The 16,764-nt window shown below is 43.9% G+C and overlaps 1 protein-coding gene across 7 annotated transcripts in view; it reads right to left on the bottom strand.

Moving 5' to 3' along the window:
* Window positions 1-3,430: 3,430 nt before the first annotated feature.
* LOC149317869 (cytochrome P450 2J2-like) overlaps window positions 3,431-16,764 on the bottom strand; it is a 28,321-nt gene continuing 14,987 nt past the window's right edge. For 5 of the 7 annotated variants that reach the window (XM_089508590.1, XM_089508589.1, XM_089508591.1 and 2 more), the window contains 2 exons: window positions 13,544-13,685; window positions 11,178-12,643 (listed from right to left, as the gene is read on the bottom strand). In XM_089508590.1, coding sequence (XP_089364716.1) covers window positions 12,462-12,643; window positions 13,544-13,685 — 324 coding nt within the window. In that variant the 3' untranslated portion in view covers window positions 11,178-12,461. Of the gene's footprint in view, window positions 4,446-5,617; window positions 5,806-6,493; window positions 6,573-11,177; window positions 12,644-13,543; window positions 13,745-16,764 lie in introns of those variants that run through there. The other 2 variants (XR_016279939.1, XM_089508595.1) reach the window with 2 other exon arrangements.

Genomic DNA, 16,764 nt, shown 5'->3' with positions numbered 1-16,764 from the left:
TGTGCAACGCTCCCGTAGTTTAAGCGTCATTCCTCCTCTTTTGGGGCATTGGGGGCAAAGGTGGAAGCCAGGCCATGGTCTCCCGTTATCTTGCAAAATGTGTTGCGAAATGGTTTGGTGTGGTAGGCAGCAGCGCAACGCAACGCTAAAGTTACTGATTGCAAAGTTCCCATGATGCTGGGCTGCTTTTTGACCCCATTCCCTTCTGGTGGCCTTCCTTTTCCAGGACAACCCCCGGGGAGGGGGGGGGGGTGGCTCTGTCTTGGATGAACACCTAGGAGGCTTCCAATGTAAGGAACCCCCAGGGGTCATCCATTCCAGCCCCATTCCTCTCTCCAGCATGGACACCAAGGAGGCTGCCCCATTCCTCTGTCCTGCATGGACACCTAGGAGGCTGCAAATGAAAGGGGCCCCTAGGGGTCATCCATCCCAGCCCCATTCCTCTGTCCTGCATGGACACCTAGGAGGCTGCAAATGAAAGGGGCCCCAGGGGTCATCCATCCCAGCCCCATTCCTCTGTCCTGCATGGACACCTAGGAGGCTGCAAATGAAAGGGGCCCCTAGTGGTCATCCATCCCAGCCCCATTCCTCTGTCCTGCATGGACACCTAGGAGGCTGCAAATGAAAGGGGCCCCTAGTGGTCATCCATCCCAGCCCCATTCCTCGGTCTTGTATGGACACCTAGGAGGCTGTTAATGAAAGGGGCCCCTAGGGGTCATCCATCCCTGCCCCATTCCTCTGTCCTGCATGGACACCTAGGGGGCTGCACATGCAAGGGGCCCCTAGGGGTCATCCATTGCAGCCCCATTCATCAGTCCTGCATGGACACCTAGGAGGCTGCAAAGGAAAGGGGCCCCTAGGGGTCATCCATTCCATTTTATTTAATAATAAAAATAATGAAAAAAATAAATAAAAATAAAGACAGGGGTGTATATATTTAATAATAAAAATAATGCATCCTGTATCCTCCACTCCTTGCCACCCCAGAATTCCTCTTGCACTTGTAATAATAATAATAATAATAATAATAATAATAATAAATTCATCACCGTAAATGCCAGAAAAGGATGTGATTGTCATGCATTCTTTTATGACTTTTAAAAGCAATTCAGAGCTGTCCCTGAATTCCTTGCAAAAGCATGTATCGTTTTGCCAATTGCCTAATTGACAAAAGCAACAAATGTAACATTCAACTGTAACATTCACATTTTCCTTCTCCAAGGAAAAAAGTGCCCTATTATTGTTCCCTTTCACTTTTATTAGCTGACTTCCAGCAAAGGGATACTGTTGCAAAGGGCAAATACACACACACACACACACACACACACAACCCCCTCGCTCCCCCGGAAGGACAAAGGTCAGGATGCCACCAAAGCCTCCAAAGGGCATACGCAAATATGTTGATGCAAAATGCGAAAGACAAAAGGAAGGCGCTGGTGTAGTAGACAGTTCCGCTATGCATGGTTTCGCATCACGCAAATCGCAACTTTCGCACAATTGTAGTACTAACATAACGTTACGGGGGAATGACGGAAAAGCAAGCAATGTGGTAAGACATCGCGCGAAACAGTCATTTCGCAATGTTCTTTACACTTCCTTAGCGCAATTGCAGGGTCCAAAACTTGAGTCTGATAAACTCCCTAGACTTTGCTTCGTTTTCATTGCTGCTCTGTTCCTGCAGAGCAAAATCAAAGGAGGGGAACGGGGTTTCAGTGCAAAGACTGGAGCAGGGATGTAGCCAGGATTTCGGGTAGGGGGGCTTAAGCATGGTGGCGTGCGCACGCCACGGGCGCACACATCAGTCATTGTATTCCAGTACATTAAGGGAAGGGGGTCCAGACCCCACGGACCCCCCCCCCCCCCAGCTACGTCACTGACTGGAGTCTGACAAAATGTAGCCTGGAACAAAGCAGGAATCTGGGATAGGTGGCTTCAAACATGCCCAGCCGTCCAGGACATTTGTTAGATTCTCCAATCTGGGAAAATCCCAGTTTCCGGTATGCATGCCAACCCTTGCCAGGCAGCAATCTGTTCTGGCTCTGGGGACAGATCCCAGCAACATGCAGGGACATGTATAAAGAACTACTGCGGAGAAAACAGGTGTGCTCTGGGGCACGTTAAGAGTAGAACGGAATATGGCATCCGTCTGAACTTTTCCCACAAGTGTAGACGGGTCCTAAAACTACTCCGTGTTGAAGTCAGCATTCTGCTGGGGGCAAAATAACGCAACGAAAGTGCAGAATTGTCGGATAGTATAGCTGATTTATCGATACTGGTATCTTGTTATAGTATTTACATGCTCCAAAACCATAATGGGAGTATATAAACTCTATCAACATGTTGGGGAAGTGAGGAATGCATGAGGAGGAACAGGAGGGTGTTAAAGCAAAAACATGTCCATGACAAACTGCTTAAAGGCCAGGAAACCAATATATACACACAAACACACACACACATATATACAAAAACACACTGTGCCACAGCCAAAAGTGTGATGCCTTATTTATATGTGTACACACACATCTGTCTGCTTGAGTGTTTATATATATGTGTGTGTGTGTGTGTATATATATATATATATATACACACACACTGTGGAGCAGCTGAAAGTGTAATGCTGCATGTATATGCTTACACACACATCTTTGTGTGTGTGTGTGTGTGTGTGTATACACACACACACATATACATATACATTTCCCCCTCCCCGGACACAAAAGGTTTCTGCTTTATCTCATTCAGTGGAAATAACGCTCCCAGCCCCAGCGGTTGTGCTAAAGGGAAAAGGGCCACCGGAAGGAGAAGGGGGAAATTCCAGCGCAGCATCATGGGGGATTTGTAACCGGTGGTCTTCAGGAGAACCAGTGGATTGGATGTACACACCAGCCAAAGCAGCAGGGTTCCGCACTGGCCATCAATGCGGATCCAGCCGATCCCCTAATTTAGCGTACTCGGAAAACGGAGGAGCCGGCTGCCTTCAGTTCGGAGCCCCGCCGTGAATATGCATTGGCCAAAGCGTATTCAGAGCTCACAGGTGTGGAACTCCAATGCTATATAACGTGAATACGCATTGGACAATGCGAACTGACGCTCAAAAAGCCCCCGTGTGGTAAGGTCCTATGTAGTCATCCTGGCTTCCAGGGAGAGTTCAAGCTCTATCTGCTCAGTGGGAATGGGAAGGGCAGCTATGAAACAACTAGACAAGATCCTAAAGTGTAAAGAGACACAGATGAACACTAAACTAACAATCCTTCAAGCCATCACATTCCCTATTACCATATAGAGCTGTGAGAATTGGACAGTGAAGAAAGGAGATAGGAAGAAGATTCATTCACTTGAGATGTGGCGTTGGAGATCCAGCCTTTATTTGGAGCACAAATAGTTATGCCTGTGAGAATTTTGCAAGCTCTTTGGCATTGTTTCCCTTTGCATCATCCTTTAGATCCTAAATCTTACTCTCATCCACAGGTCATATGAAAATCCATCATTTTGACCCCAAAACATGCCCTTGACTTATACATGAGGTCAGCGTATAGTTGAGTATATAGGGTACTTACTTTTTGTTGTGGGGTTTCCTGAAAACCGAGAGCAAAATGGGGTGACAATGGCCAGCTTCTCCCACATATTCCCCGTGAGCATCCTGCTTAGTGTTTCTGTGGGCATGGGTTGTTCTGAAGTCAGAACGAGGCACCCAGTGTTGGCAGGATGGCTGGCACCTCATTTTCTGACCTCAGACTCACACCCGCAGCAGCAGCAGCACCAGACGGCTAAAGGGACCGTCTGGGAAGGCAGTGACCCATCATTTACCACAAAACCCACAGCAGGCAAGGACACTGGGAAGGAACATGGGTCCAGCAAGGAGTACTTGGCAAATGTCGCCTCGACCCATCTCCCAGGATTGCTGGCTAGCTTTTAAGGAGAGTTTCAAGGGCCAGATCAGGAGAAGCTGTAGCAATGCCTCTGATGCAGGATCTCAGCTTCTTTCAGCTATAACTGGCAAACTGTGATAAACATGCAAGATACTATCAAGAGGTCTGCTTTATAGGAGGCATCCTGCAACAGGATTTGGGGTTCTTTATTTTGGGCAAGACCTTTGTATTCTCCTCCTCCTTGAGTGAGTTCTCTTTTAGGGGAAATGTAAAACAACAAAAGGGCAACTCTATGGCCCATCTCCTTGTGCAGCTCTTGGAAACGATCAGATGTAAACCTCTGCTTGGCATTCCTATTGTGCATTTCTCAGTGTGCTGTTGTTTTGTATAATTCTTGGTTTTGGAAAGTTGTTTCCAGATCGGGGCTATGAGTGTGGCATATGTTGTGTTTAAGGCTTCCTTGCAAAAGAAATCCCCGTCTTTATCCAGGAAGTGATTTGGACTGAACTGATGCCGTGTCTCCCACTGTTCAGGGTCATACAAAACAGAAGCGACATCTGGAACAATGATGGAACCCTGCAAAAAGAAGGAAGAGTCTCAGTGGTAAACTTATGGACAAACAAATGAGAGTAGTTTCTGTGGGTTTTTCAGGCTATGTGGCCCATGTTCTAGAAGAGTTTGTTCCTGACATTTCGCCAGTATCTATGGCTGGCATCTTCAGAGGAGGCTGGCATGGAAGAGAGTGGGGTGTGTGTGTGTGTGTGTATATATATATATATATATATATATATATATATACACATACACACACACACACACACACTGTGTGACCCTGGGTTGGGAGGAATGATCTCCATGTTAATCTGTGTGTTGTTCTGTTGTTGTATGGCAAGGCCTCTGGGTGGGAGGACAGGCATAGAGGATTTGTGACTGTTTAACTAGAGATCCCTTGTCTGCTGGGAAAACCCCTGACTCTGGGTGGTTTTCATTTGCATTTGCTGTGTCTAGACTTTAGTGTTTTTCAGGACTGGTAGCCAAATGTTCCTGTTGAAATTATCCAGGTGTTTGTGGATTTCAATGGCTTCCTGTGCTTTGTGAGCTGATAATTGTTGGCATGGTCCAGAATTTCAGTGTTTTCAGACAGCATTTTATGCCCAGGAAGGTTTATAACATGTTCTGCGACTGCTGGTTTTTCCGGCTGACCCAGTCTATAGTGTCTCTCATGTGCCTTGATTCGTGTTTGAACACTGCGTTTGGTGGTCCCTATGTAGAATTGTCCACAGCTGCACCGTATGCGGTGAACTCTGCGGCTGTGAGAGGGTCTCTCCTGTCCTTCGATGCTGGATTTTCTTGGTCGGTTTGTACACCATTTGGAGGTTGTGTTTCTTCACCAGTTTCCCGCTTGTGTCTGTGTATGGTAAAAATACCTTCCCTTTGGGTGGTCGTTTTTCTTCACTCCTTTGGGTCTGGCAGCTCCGAAAAAGAGAGAGGCCACAGCAGAGGGGATCGATTCAGTCAAGGAAGCCACGGCTGTCCTGAGTCTTCAAGACCTGAGCAGAACAGCTGATGACTAGGGCTCTTTGAGGCATTTCATTCGTAGCGTCAGCTACGTTGAAGTCAGCATGACGGCAAATAACAATAAGCTCTACCCTTGATTGTTTTGGCTGTCTGAAATGTCCTGAGACCAAGTCCTATGAAGACCTTACCATGGGAAGTAATGTATGATAAGAGTAAGATATTCTGCATACCTTTTTGATTTGAAAGCCTTGCAAGGTGGTGTCGTTTATGCATTTTCTAAAGGACCCAATCAATAGAACATTGCAGAAGCGCTGGACCTCATGAATGACAGCATTAGTATATGGCAACCTCTTCCGATCCTCATAGCAGATCTTGTGAGACGGTGCCAGGACATCTTGAAGCTCCTTCTGGACTTTTTCTGGAGCAAATATATATCAATGTCCACATTAAAAATATGCAAAGAATTTGATCTTCAGGTGGGGAAACAAACAATTTTGATTTTAAAAATCATATTCATTTTTTCTCCAGACTATCACAAAAACTTTGCCACTCATTAGAAGGATGTCCTATTTAATCCATCTGTAGAGAACCAAAATACCCTGAAGGCACCAGATCCCATCTGATCTTGGTTGCTAAGCAAGGAGAAGTACATTTGAAATTAAAATATACATTTGAAATTGAAATGTTTTCTTCAGTGAATCGGGTTGCAAAGTCCTGTTCATGGTGGTGTGTGCTTTCAAGTCATTTCTGACTTATGGTGACCCTAATTCAATGCTATCATGGGGTTTTCTTGGCCAAATCTGTTCAGAGATGGTTTGCCCTTGCCTTCCTCTAAGGCTGAGAGAATGTGACTTCCCCAAGTGGGTTACTTTGGCTGAGCAGTGATTTGAACCCTGGACTGCCAGTGTCCTACTCTAACACTCAAGTCATTACACTGCAGGGGGACTTGCTCTCATTTAAGGACACAGAGGAATAAGTCCTCTCCTTATTCATATCTTGGCTCTCAACAGTTATGAACACAGTTGTGTAGGCGTCATACGTTATGATCCATTAAAAAAGCATGTTTTCTTGCAAAAAGAATATGGTTTTAAAAAGGGAGGCCTTACCTTGGATATCAGAGTAAGCTACCAAGTAAATCAGGGCCCAGAGGAGTGTTGTAGATGCCGTCTTGGTGTCATTGTTGCTCTGTTGATGTCAAAAGAATGAAATTACGGTTAAAGTGATTCCTGTTTATTTGCATCACAGAAGTTTATCGCATGGGCCCTAAAACAGGCCTGTTGCATTCCAAAATGGGGGTGCGCATGGGCACACACGGAACGGGATGGGGCTAAGAATGTTTTGGAACAGTTCTCAGAAATTGCACCCTCTAGAACAGATGTAGGACGTGATTGGAACGCTCAGCGACAGCGGCGTTCCAGTGTGCAGTAAACTCCATTCTTAGCTGCATCCCATTCCGTGCGCGCCCTCGTTTTGGAACACAATGGGCCTATTTCAGGGCCTGTGCGATAAACTTCTCAGTGATGGCCAGATGGATTAATACTGACAGCAATAAAATATCCTGCCAAACTATATTCCTGAAATTAAACAATGCTCCTTTCTTTTTTCATAGACTAACATGTAACCTTTCCTGGCTTAACAGACTGTCGTGGCTTATCTCTTTCAAAACTGCTACAGTTGAAAGGTGGATGGAGTGGAAATCTCACCAGCCTCTTCAAGGTAGTTGCACATGTACAGATAGAAATAATCTGTCTAACATTCAGTTCCTATTCCACACCTGTAGATCTGTACATAAATACCTGTGACTTCAATATCACCGAAACAATCCACCTGAAGAAGTGCATTAATGGCTGAGATCCTGTTATGAGTTTATTGCATGGTTTAATAATCCGTTTTTGACACTACTGCCATGATCATAATTCCCTATTTGACTGGCATCAGCTGCACAAAGAGAAGGAGGTCCATTCTTCCAGCAACTGGAGCACAGCTGAATGATGCTTGTGTCATTTTTGTACATCCTGGGTGCATCCTCGCTTCCAGGAGTGCTCCGGCAACCATTTTCTTAAGCCATAAAACTCCCGGATCCGAAAAGAGCGATGGGGAGCACTCCTGGAAGGGAGGATGCACCTAGGATATATTCAGGCAGCAGATTCGGTGGCAAAAACCTTCTGCAGCCCAAATTAAGACTTAAGCTGGATAACAGTAAAACGGATTATTAAACCATGTGATAAGCTCCTTAGTTAGGTATACTTAAGTAACTTCTGGTTCCACCTCCCAAACATGACACAAACATCATTGAACTGTGCTCCAATTGCTGGAAGAATGGGCCTCCTTTTTTTTTGTGCAGCTGATGCCAGTGAAATAGGTTAGAATGAGAATTATGATCATAGCAATAGTGTCAAAATTGTGACTAGTAGGCTTATTGCATTACAAACAAACCCGGCAGGTGAGCGGAGAGATGTGTGTTTATCTTTCTGTCCCTGCATGATGTCAAAACACTTTTGTTCTCTTCTGGTTGTGAAAACTTGAGATGGGGTTGTAAAAGTGTCCCCTAAGCAGTTTACAAAGTGTAAGCCAATTGCCCCCAAACAATCAGGGCGTTCATTTTGGCAACCTCCGCGGAAGGATGCAAGCCTGAGTCGAGCTTGAGCCCTTTCGCTGGTTTTGAACTCGCAACCTTAGGGTTTGCAAATGAGTAGCTGCAGGACAGGCATTTAACCACTGTGCCACCTGGGCTCCTTAACTCTCCCCAAATCATCTCACTCTTTACCCAAATCCTGGCCTCTTGGACTTCAGAAAACTACTTCTTTCTTTTTGTTACTCCCTCGGGGCTGGAAAATTACAGGGCTTAGGTTGCAAGATCCAGATCACTTATTCTAGTTCATGATTAGAGTACAACTGATAAATCTAAGGTTTAAAGGTTTAAAAACCAACCCTTCTAGTTTGATAACACCAGCAGTGTAGAAATGGAGGAAGATCATGTACAGAGGTATACATTTTTAAAATATTACTACACCTAGATGTTTCCAGAACCAAGTCCCTCATTTAATTAATTAGTAACCAGTAACATAATTCTAAAATTAAGTTATTGGTTAAGTTATTAATTAATTAAATAAGAGACTGTAGTGAAAAACCAGCATGCTTTACATTTCCCAGTCAGGTATTTACCCCAAACATAGTTCTTCTGGGTTTGCGCAAAAGTACCTCTTCCTTTTTGAGAGAAGCCCAGGATGTGGAGTGACACTGTGTAAATCACAACATCTAATGTGAAGCGATCACAGGGTTTTCTTGGCAAAATTTGTTTATAGGGGGAGTTTGTCTTTGTCTTCCTCTGAGGATGAGAGAACGTGGCTTGCCCAAGGCCAGCCAGTGGGTTTCCATGACTAAGTGGAGATTCAAAACCTGGTCTCAAACCGCTACACCAGGCTGGCTATAGGAAACAAAAGGAAATAAAGATCCTCCTATTTTATTTCAGCTACCTCATACGACCAATAAAGTAAGTTTTAAACAACAAAATAGCCAACCCTGCCTTACAAACATCCACAAAATCTGTCTGCCCCTCTCTTGCCCTCACGGGGGATCTCTGCTGGATAACAGCCCTCATCTGTTTAAGGTCACCTGGACTGCCCTTTTATATGGAGAGCTCCCAAAGAGCGTTTGGGGAAGGAACTCTTCTTGTGTGGACACCTGTGGACTAGCTGTTGCCACTGAAGGGAAAGTTTGGAAGTAGTTTGCCCAGTGAATTCAGAGGGATGGACTTGGTGGGACTATGGTCAGATCAGTGATGCTTATCTGCTTGGGTTCATCTGGCAAGTCCTATTTTCTTTCCCAAGTAACTTCATGCCTTGTTTTGACTTCCCCTGGCTTGCGTGAAGATGATCAGTATCTCCATACGACAAAAAGTCTTTCCAGGCGAGTGAAAGTTGTTAGGCCTGAAAGCCAGTGAGACATTGCTGCCAGAATTCATTCATAAAGCAGAACAAGGATTCCCATTGCAGCAATCCCAGTTGCCAACACCATCCCAAAACCGGCTGTTGCATGTGAATGTGCTTGAGGAGGGTCAGCTTTGGGAGATGGTTGGCTGCCGCAACCACTTACATCCCCCCACCCTGAAGCACATTCACATGCGCCAGTCAACTTTGGGAAGCTGTTGGCAGCTGAGATCGCTTGCCCCTTGCTTCCTGCTGAAGTCAGGGGCTGCTATGTGGAGGATCCGCAGGGTTGGCAAAGCCAGGAGCGCAAGCACAAGGTGGCAAGTGGTGGGTTGCTGGCCCAGAGTCACCCTTGAAGGCTGCTTGCATTGCTGCTGCCACCATTCTTCTAACTCCCCCCCCCCCCCATTGAAGAAGTGAAAGGTCCAGGCCTGTCCGCTGCCAACCATGCCCACCTGTGGCTCCTGAGCGTCTCCTGCCACCAAAAGAGGCCCCTCTCTTCCTGCCCCACGCAGCTTTAATTTAGAGTTAAGCAACACACGGTAGGGAGGGAGAGGGCCCAGAACCCCTGTCCCTGCTCCACACGGCTTTACTCTAAAGTAAAGCTGCATGGGGTAGGGACAGGGGGCGCCAGGCCCTTTTCCTCCCTGCCCCATGTGGCTTTAAAGCCAAGCCTTGCAGGGCAGGGACTGGGGGCACCAGGCCCTCTTGGGGGTGCTCACAGGGTGCAACCTCCCCTTCGGCAGTGCCACCTGGTGCGGCCCACACAAACCACACACCCCTAGTGATGATACTGGCATGGAGTACGGAGGCCCCGAAAGTGCCCAACAGGTTTGACATTGTGGGAAACAGACCCTGCAACCATGGATTGCTAAAGCACTATCATAGGGGAAAATGTGATAAGAAATACACTTATCCCTCCACATTCGCTAAGGTTAGGGGCACAAGACCCCCATGAATATGGAAAAACCACAAAAACACCATGTTTTTACCTGAGAGGACACCTCTCTAGGAATCTCTAGGTTCTCCAGTGCAACTCTGTGGTCAACATCTGCCAGACACTGACCATAGCATTGCACTCTGAAGGAGCTACAAATGGCTAGTGGAGTGTTCTCCTTAGGAATGTCTAGGTCTTTCAGTGCAACTTTTAGTTGAAGATGACGATAGAGTTGCTCTGGAGGACCTAGATATTCCTAGAGAGAACATATTAATCAAATCCGTGAATAATCAAATCCACAAATATCAAAGCCTTACGGAGGGATGAGTGTAATGCCAAATTATCTTTCCTTTTATTTCATGCTTGTTATATTAATAGTTCCTTTTCATAGAGTAGTACATCAACTGTAACTCAGATACAACCTCCACCACGACATCAAGCATTCTGGAAAGACATTCTACATGAAGACTCAACCGTACCAGGATCTGATGTTCCTAAAATACCTTTCTTCTACATTATTATATTCATATAGTTATTGATTTGTTATTTTGTTATTAATAACAGTTAGACAATCATTGCTGTTTTCATACTTTGACATTTTATACAATTCCTGAATTGTAATAAATTAAAAATGGGGGGGGGGGACTTATTAAAGAGAAAAAAAGAGGAAAGGGATGAGGGAAAAAGGCAAGTGGAGAAGTGGGAAAGAAAACTAGAAGGTACAAGAAATGTAGATATGTGGATATGTATGGAAGTTGGAGGAGAAAAGAAATTGAAAGGGAAGATGTGTTAGTATTGGTATTTAATGTGTAAATGAGATGTATAACAAGTAAAAAGCTTTGATTGTGTCTTCCTGCATGGCAGAATGCAGTTGGACTTAATGGCCTTCGTGGTCTCTTCCAGCTCTATGATTCTTGGACTATTAACCTAATAATAATAATAATAATAATAATAATAATAATAATAATAATAATAGTTTTATTTATATTTCCCGCTTCTCCCTGCAGATCGAGGTGGGATTACAACCTGATAAAATACAATCAACAATAAGAAACAATAAAATCAAAAACCTTACCTGTCCCATAGTTCAATAATAAAATCAACAATTAATAATTAGAATAGCAATTAAAATATACATCTAAGCACAATCAGTAAACCGGATTGTTGAAGTGAATGGGATTATTTTATACAGAATCGGATGGGAAGGTCTGCCAGAAGACATCTGTCTTGACTGCTTTCTTAAAAGCATCTAAGGTGGTAATAAGACGGATCTCCTCTGGCAGTCATTCCACAGTTTTGGAGCAGCAGAAATGAAGCTTTAACGTATTTATTAAACAGTTACAGGCCCCTTGTGGGCATTTGTGTTATGGTACGTTCTCAAAGATATAATTACATGAGTCTTAATTATATGAATCATTGTCTCCTCTTATAAGGAACATTTCCCATGCATATGAGGCACTGAGAGTACATTACAGCAGTAAGAAACATACACAGTATTTATATAGTACTTGATATCATACATCTCACATTTCATCTGCTGAGAAATTCCATACTTATAAGCTGAAAAAACATACATTTCAGAACTTGGCAGCACATCAGCTTTCCCAATGCTTTGTATTAGTTCAGCATAACTGTAATCCTTGCTCCAGAAAATATTTCTAACTGAATTGGCATGTCAACCACAACATTGCAACACTGACCTTTTCTTCAGCCGCCCTGAGACTGGGAATGACTGCCAGAAGAGATTCGGCAACCGAATACGCTGTCTGAATTCAAAACAGCATGGAAGACCAGTCTCTTCTGGCAGTCTTAGCAACAAAAGCTGATGCTGCAACTTCTTATGCACAGTTAGTCTCAAAGGTGCTACAAGATCCCTTTGCATACTTCTAGTTTAATGGTCGTTTTAACTTTCTCATATATTTGTGTTTGGGTAAATCACTGACAATCTGTCTCTTCCACCACCAAGGCATCTCTAGATTTTAATCTTGGATTATTGTCTTTGGAATAGAAAGCCAATTAAGGCAATTCTAACGTTTTGCATCCCCAGATGAAATGTCAGTTTTAAAGGGTCCCCCACCACTGGATAACCTGAAAGTTTCTTGTCAGTTATTCCTAGCCATTCTTCCCAAATCCAATTTGGACATCTATTAAGGAGTTAACAGGTCGACTCAACAAGAGATACTGGTCTGGAAAAAGAAGCGAGGCCTCTTAGCAAGGGACGGCACAGAGTCGATAAGACTGAGGATGCGATATAATCCGTCCCAGAATAGGCTGCGTATTGATCCGCTCCACTCCCTCCGGCAGCCGGAAGGTAAATGTCCGCATCAAGGAGACAAAAAAAATGAAGAGTTCAGTCCTTGCCAGCTTCTCCCCCAAACACACACAAACTCCTATAAAAGCGGGAGGGTGGGAGAAACAAACAACGGTGACGGTCAAAAGAGGGGAAAGGAAAGGGATAAATAAACTCCTTCAGTAATGTAAACAAGCATCAATGGAAGTATAGTGTCTAGATCAGTGGTTCCCAACCTGTGGGTCGGGACCCCTTTGGGGGTCGAACAACCCTTTCACAGGGGTCGCCTAAGACCATCGGAAAACACATATTTGCATGTAGCAATGAAAATAATTTTATGGTTGGGGGTCACCACAACACGGGGAACTGTATTAAAGGGTCACAACATTATGAAGGTTGAGAACCACTGGTCTAGATCATACACATCTACATTCACATTCCATGTACCTTATCTTCCAACCTAACTTCCAAATCCAACTGCGCTTGTTGTTTAATTAAAACATGTTTGTACTGTTCCCTTATTGTATATAAATAACTCAGCCAATTCTATCTTAGTTAAATTATTAATCTAATTATTAGAAAATATGCATATACTGCCACCATTAATCCATAAATCCGATAATTGACATTTCACTCCAGATATGCCTTAAATATCTCATTACCAGTTCCTGAATATTAACAAAACTATATATTTTTTATCTTTCAAAAGCCATGTTAATTTATCTAATTCTTCCATCTCTGTTACTTTAAAAGCCATTGCTGTAGCAAACAGATTACATTTCTGGGCATCAGTCTCTTGGGTGTGTTGAATGAATGAGCAATGTATGTTAGTTGGGAACTTTTTGGCAAGTCCCAACTAGAGTAGACCTAATGAACAGTGACTCAGTGCATAAGTAAATACACTAAATTCAGGGTTCTACTTTAGTCAGGACTACATACGATCACAATTTCCAACTAAAACCACTTAATTTGTAATCCCCAACTCTTAATGCACACCCACCTGCTGCAAATGGTAAGAAGGCTTCTCTGTTCATGAACTTTCCAGAGTCATCCAGGAAATTAGTTGGATCAAATTGTTGGGGATTCTTCCATTGCTTGGGATCGCAGAGAACAGATCCTATGTTGAACAACGTCATGGTGCCCTGGCGCAGAGAACCAGTTAGGTCCACTTTATTTATTCTTATCCCTCATTTCTTTTGTACTAAAATAGTTAAGACAGGTATGCCATAAACACAGTACAGTTATTGAGCATTCTTTAAATTACATTAAATCATCCACCATTCATTTAAAACAAAAAATTGTGGGTCTTTCAACTTTTCCTTTTCATATTTGACCATTTTGGGTTTTCTTACTCAGGATAGGCATTGCACTCATCCCTCCATATTGGCGGCCTTGTTATTTGCGGATTTTATTATTCATGGATTTGATTAATATGTTCTCTCTAGGAATCTCTAGGTCCTCCAGTGCACTCTATGGTCAACTTTAACTAAAAGTTACACTGAAAGACCTAGAGATTCCGAGAGAACACTCTTCTAGGCCTTTGTAGCTCCTCCAGCGCAGTTCTATGGTCAGTGTCTGTCGGACGTTGGCCACAGAGTTGCCCTGGAGGACCTAGAGATTCCTAGAGAGGATACTCTACTAGGCCTTTGTAGCTCCTCCAGCGCAGTTCTGTGTTCAGTGTCTGTCAGATGTTGACCACAGAGTTGCCCTGGAGGACCTAGAGATTCCTAGAGAGGATACTCTACTAGGCCTTTGTAGCTCCTCCAGCGCAGTTCTATGGTCAGTGTCTGTCGGACGTTGACCACAGAGTTGCCCTGGAGGACCTAGAGATTCCTAGAGAGGATACTCTACTAGGCCTTTGTAGCTCCTCCAGCGCAGTTCTGTGTTCAGTGTCTGTCAGATGTTGACCACAGAGTTGCCCTGGAGGACCTAGAGATTCCTAGAGAGGATACTCTACTAGGCCTTTGTAGCTCCTCCAGCGCAGTTCTATGGTCAGTGTCTGTCGGACGTTGACCACAGAGTTGCCCTGGAGGACCTAGAGATTCCTAGAGAGGATACTCTACTAGGCCTTTGTAGCTCCTCCAGCGCAGTTCTGTGTTCAGTGTCTGTCAGATGTTGACCACAGAGTTGCCCTGGAGGACCTAGAGATTCCTAGAGAGGATACTCTACTAGGCCTTTGTAGCTCCTCCAGCGCAGTTCTATGGTCAGTGTCTGTCGGACGTTGACCACAGAGTTGCCCTGGAGGACCTAGAGATTCCTAGAGAGGGGACCTCTCAGGTAAAAACATGGTGTTTTTGTTATTTGCAGTTTTTCCATATTTATGGGGATCCTGTGCCCCTAACCCTAGCAAATATGGAGGGACAAGTGTATACTGTGTCTATACTGTACAGTGCACTTTGCATAAAATCAGTGGCACTAAGTAATATTAAGTAGCATCAAAAAGTGAGCCGGAGTGTTGTAGTAGTGTGATCCTTGTTGGAGTGCGACTCTGGAAAACCAGAGTTCAGATCCCTGCTCAGCCATGGAAACCCACTGGGTCCCTTGGGCAGGTCACACTCTCTCAACCTCAGAGGAAGGCAAAGGCAAACACCCCTCTGTCACGATCATAAATACTCTCATGCTTGCTAGTCATATAGTATGTATATGCTTTGTATCACAGGACAATGGGTCATGTTAGTGAATGGTGCTGAGTGAAAGGAGTGCTGTCTTTTGAGGCTGACTAGTGAGCAGAAGTGAGTGAAAAAGAATGTGCTTGGAACTGTCAAGATTGAGTCAATTATAAGAATGATGAATGCTGGAAATCTGGGGGGAAAGTGCTAATTTATATCATATGTGGTGGTTACGTAAAATATATATATATAAGAGGTTTCTGGCAAGAAATACGTAAAACCATGATAGATACACTACAGAGAGACATACCACTAGCTCCAGATTTATTCTTTACTAAACATAACGGATAGAATACAAGGTAATCTAAAACAAGAAGAGGCAAGCATGATACTTTATATGATAACAGCGGGATGTGTAATTATATGCAAAACATCGGAAGAATAAAATAGTACCCACCGAGGAAGAACGGGTTAATAAAGTGAATGACTATGTTACGATGGGTAGAACAAAACGTATATAAATGGTAATTCAATCCAAAATTATGAAACAAAAATGGCAGAAAGTAAGCAAACTGTGGGAAAAATAAAGGCAGTAATAATTAAAGTGACTGATATAAATCTGAAGTTAGAAGATGGAAAGGAAGTAAATTAGCAGTAAAAAAAACCCAGATATATACCTTTCCAAAATGGAGGTTAAGGTGTTGAAAATCTCCGTTTGTATTTTTTACTAAGGAAACAGAGGTAACCTCTGGTGTAAGAAAAACGGGCAAGATTTACCATTCATTTTGCTAGGAAGGAAGTGGTCTGGAAGAGTCTTTTACAAAGGATTGGATGTGAGTAGAGTAAAGGGGAAGACTGAGTGAAGGGGTGCGAGGAAAATGAATGATGAGAAGAAAAGATTGTTATATTGTATGTTTGTGTGTTTGTTTGTTTTAATATATATAAAAAGATCAAGTCGATTGGCATGCTTGGTACAAGGGGAAACGGGAAGAGGGGTAACCCTGAGAAGGCGATTGCTTTGGAACTAAGATGAATGGCATGGAAGCACATGAATTGCTGTGTGCTTTTAATAACCTTGGTAACTGAAGATGCTTCAGTCCCATCAATAACTCCATGCTGTGTGCACCCCTAGTTTCTTGAATAAAGCATTCTGCTTTACCGAAGCTTGTTTCTCTGAATTGAAGTGGGCCAGTACATGACACCCTCTAAACAAATCTTGCCAAGAAAACCCCATAGAAACCACTTGAAGGCACACAACGCCAGCAGCAGTGGGTCAGAAGAAGACAGAGATTGTGGGCATTGAGGTGCCGGTGTTGGGGCACCTCAATTATGCATGCTCCTGACTCTTTAGCCCAATTTGCACCCCCTTCTTACTTTCTGAAGTATCTTCACCAAATCGCGCTATGCTCCTGTCTCTTTTGCCCATATGAAAATGTCCTATGACTCTAGAGATGAGGTTTCAGTTCCCTGCTTGATCATGGAAACCCACCGGGTGACCTGGGGCAAGTCACACTCTCTCAGCCCCAGAAAACCACATGATAGGTTTACCTATCACCTTAGGCCTTCCCTGAATAGCAAACCCGGCCGCTAACCGATTGACCATCCGACTGAG

This window comes from Sceloporus occidentalis, unplaced genomic scaffold (assembly GCF_023333645.1).
Source record: "Sceloporus occidentalis isolate IW3139 unplaced genomic scaffold, rSceOcc1.0.p SCAF_2, whole genome shotgun sequence".
Lineage (NCBI taxonomy): Eukaryota > Metazoa > Chordata > Lepidosauria > Squamata > Phrynosomatidae > Sceloporus > Sceloporus occidentalis.
Note: the sequence above shows the minus strand (reverse complement) of the source record. Positions and strands in the feature narration are given on the sequence as shown.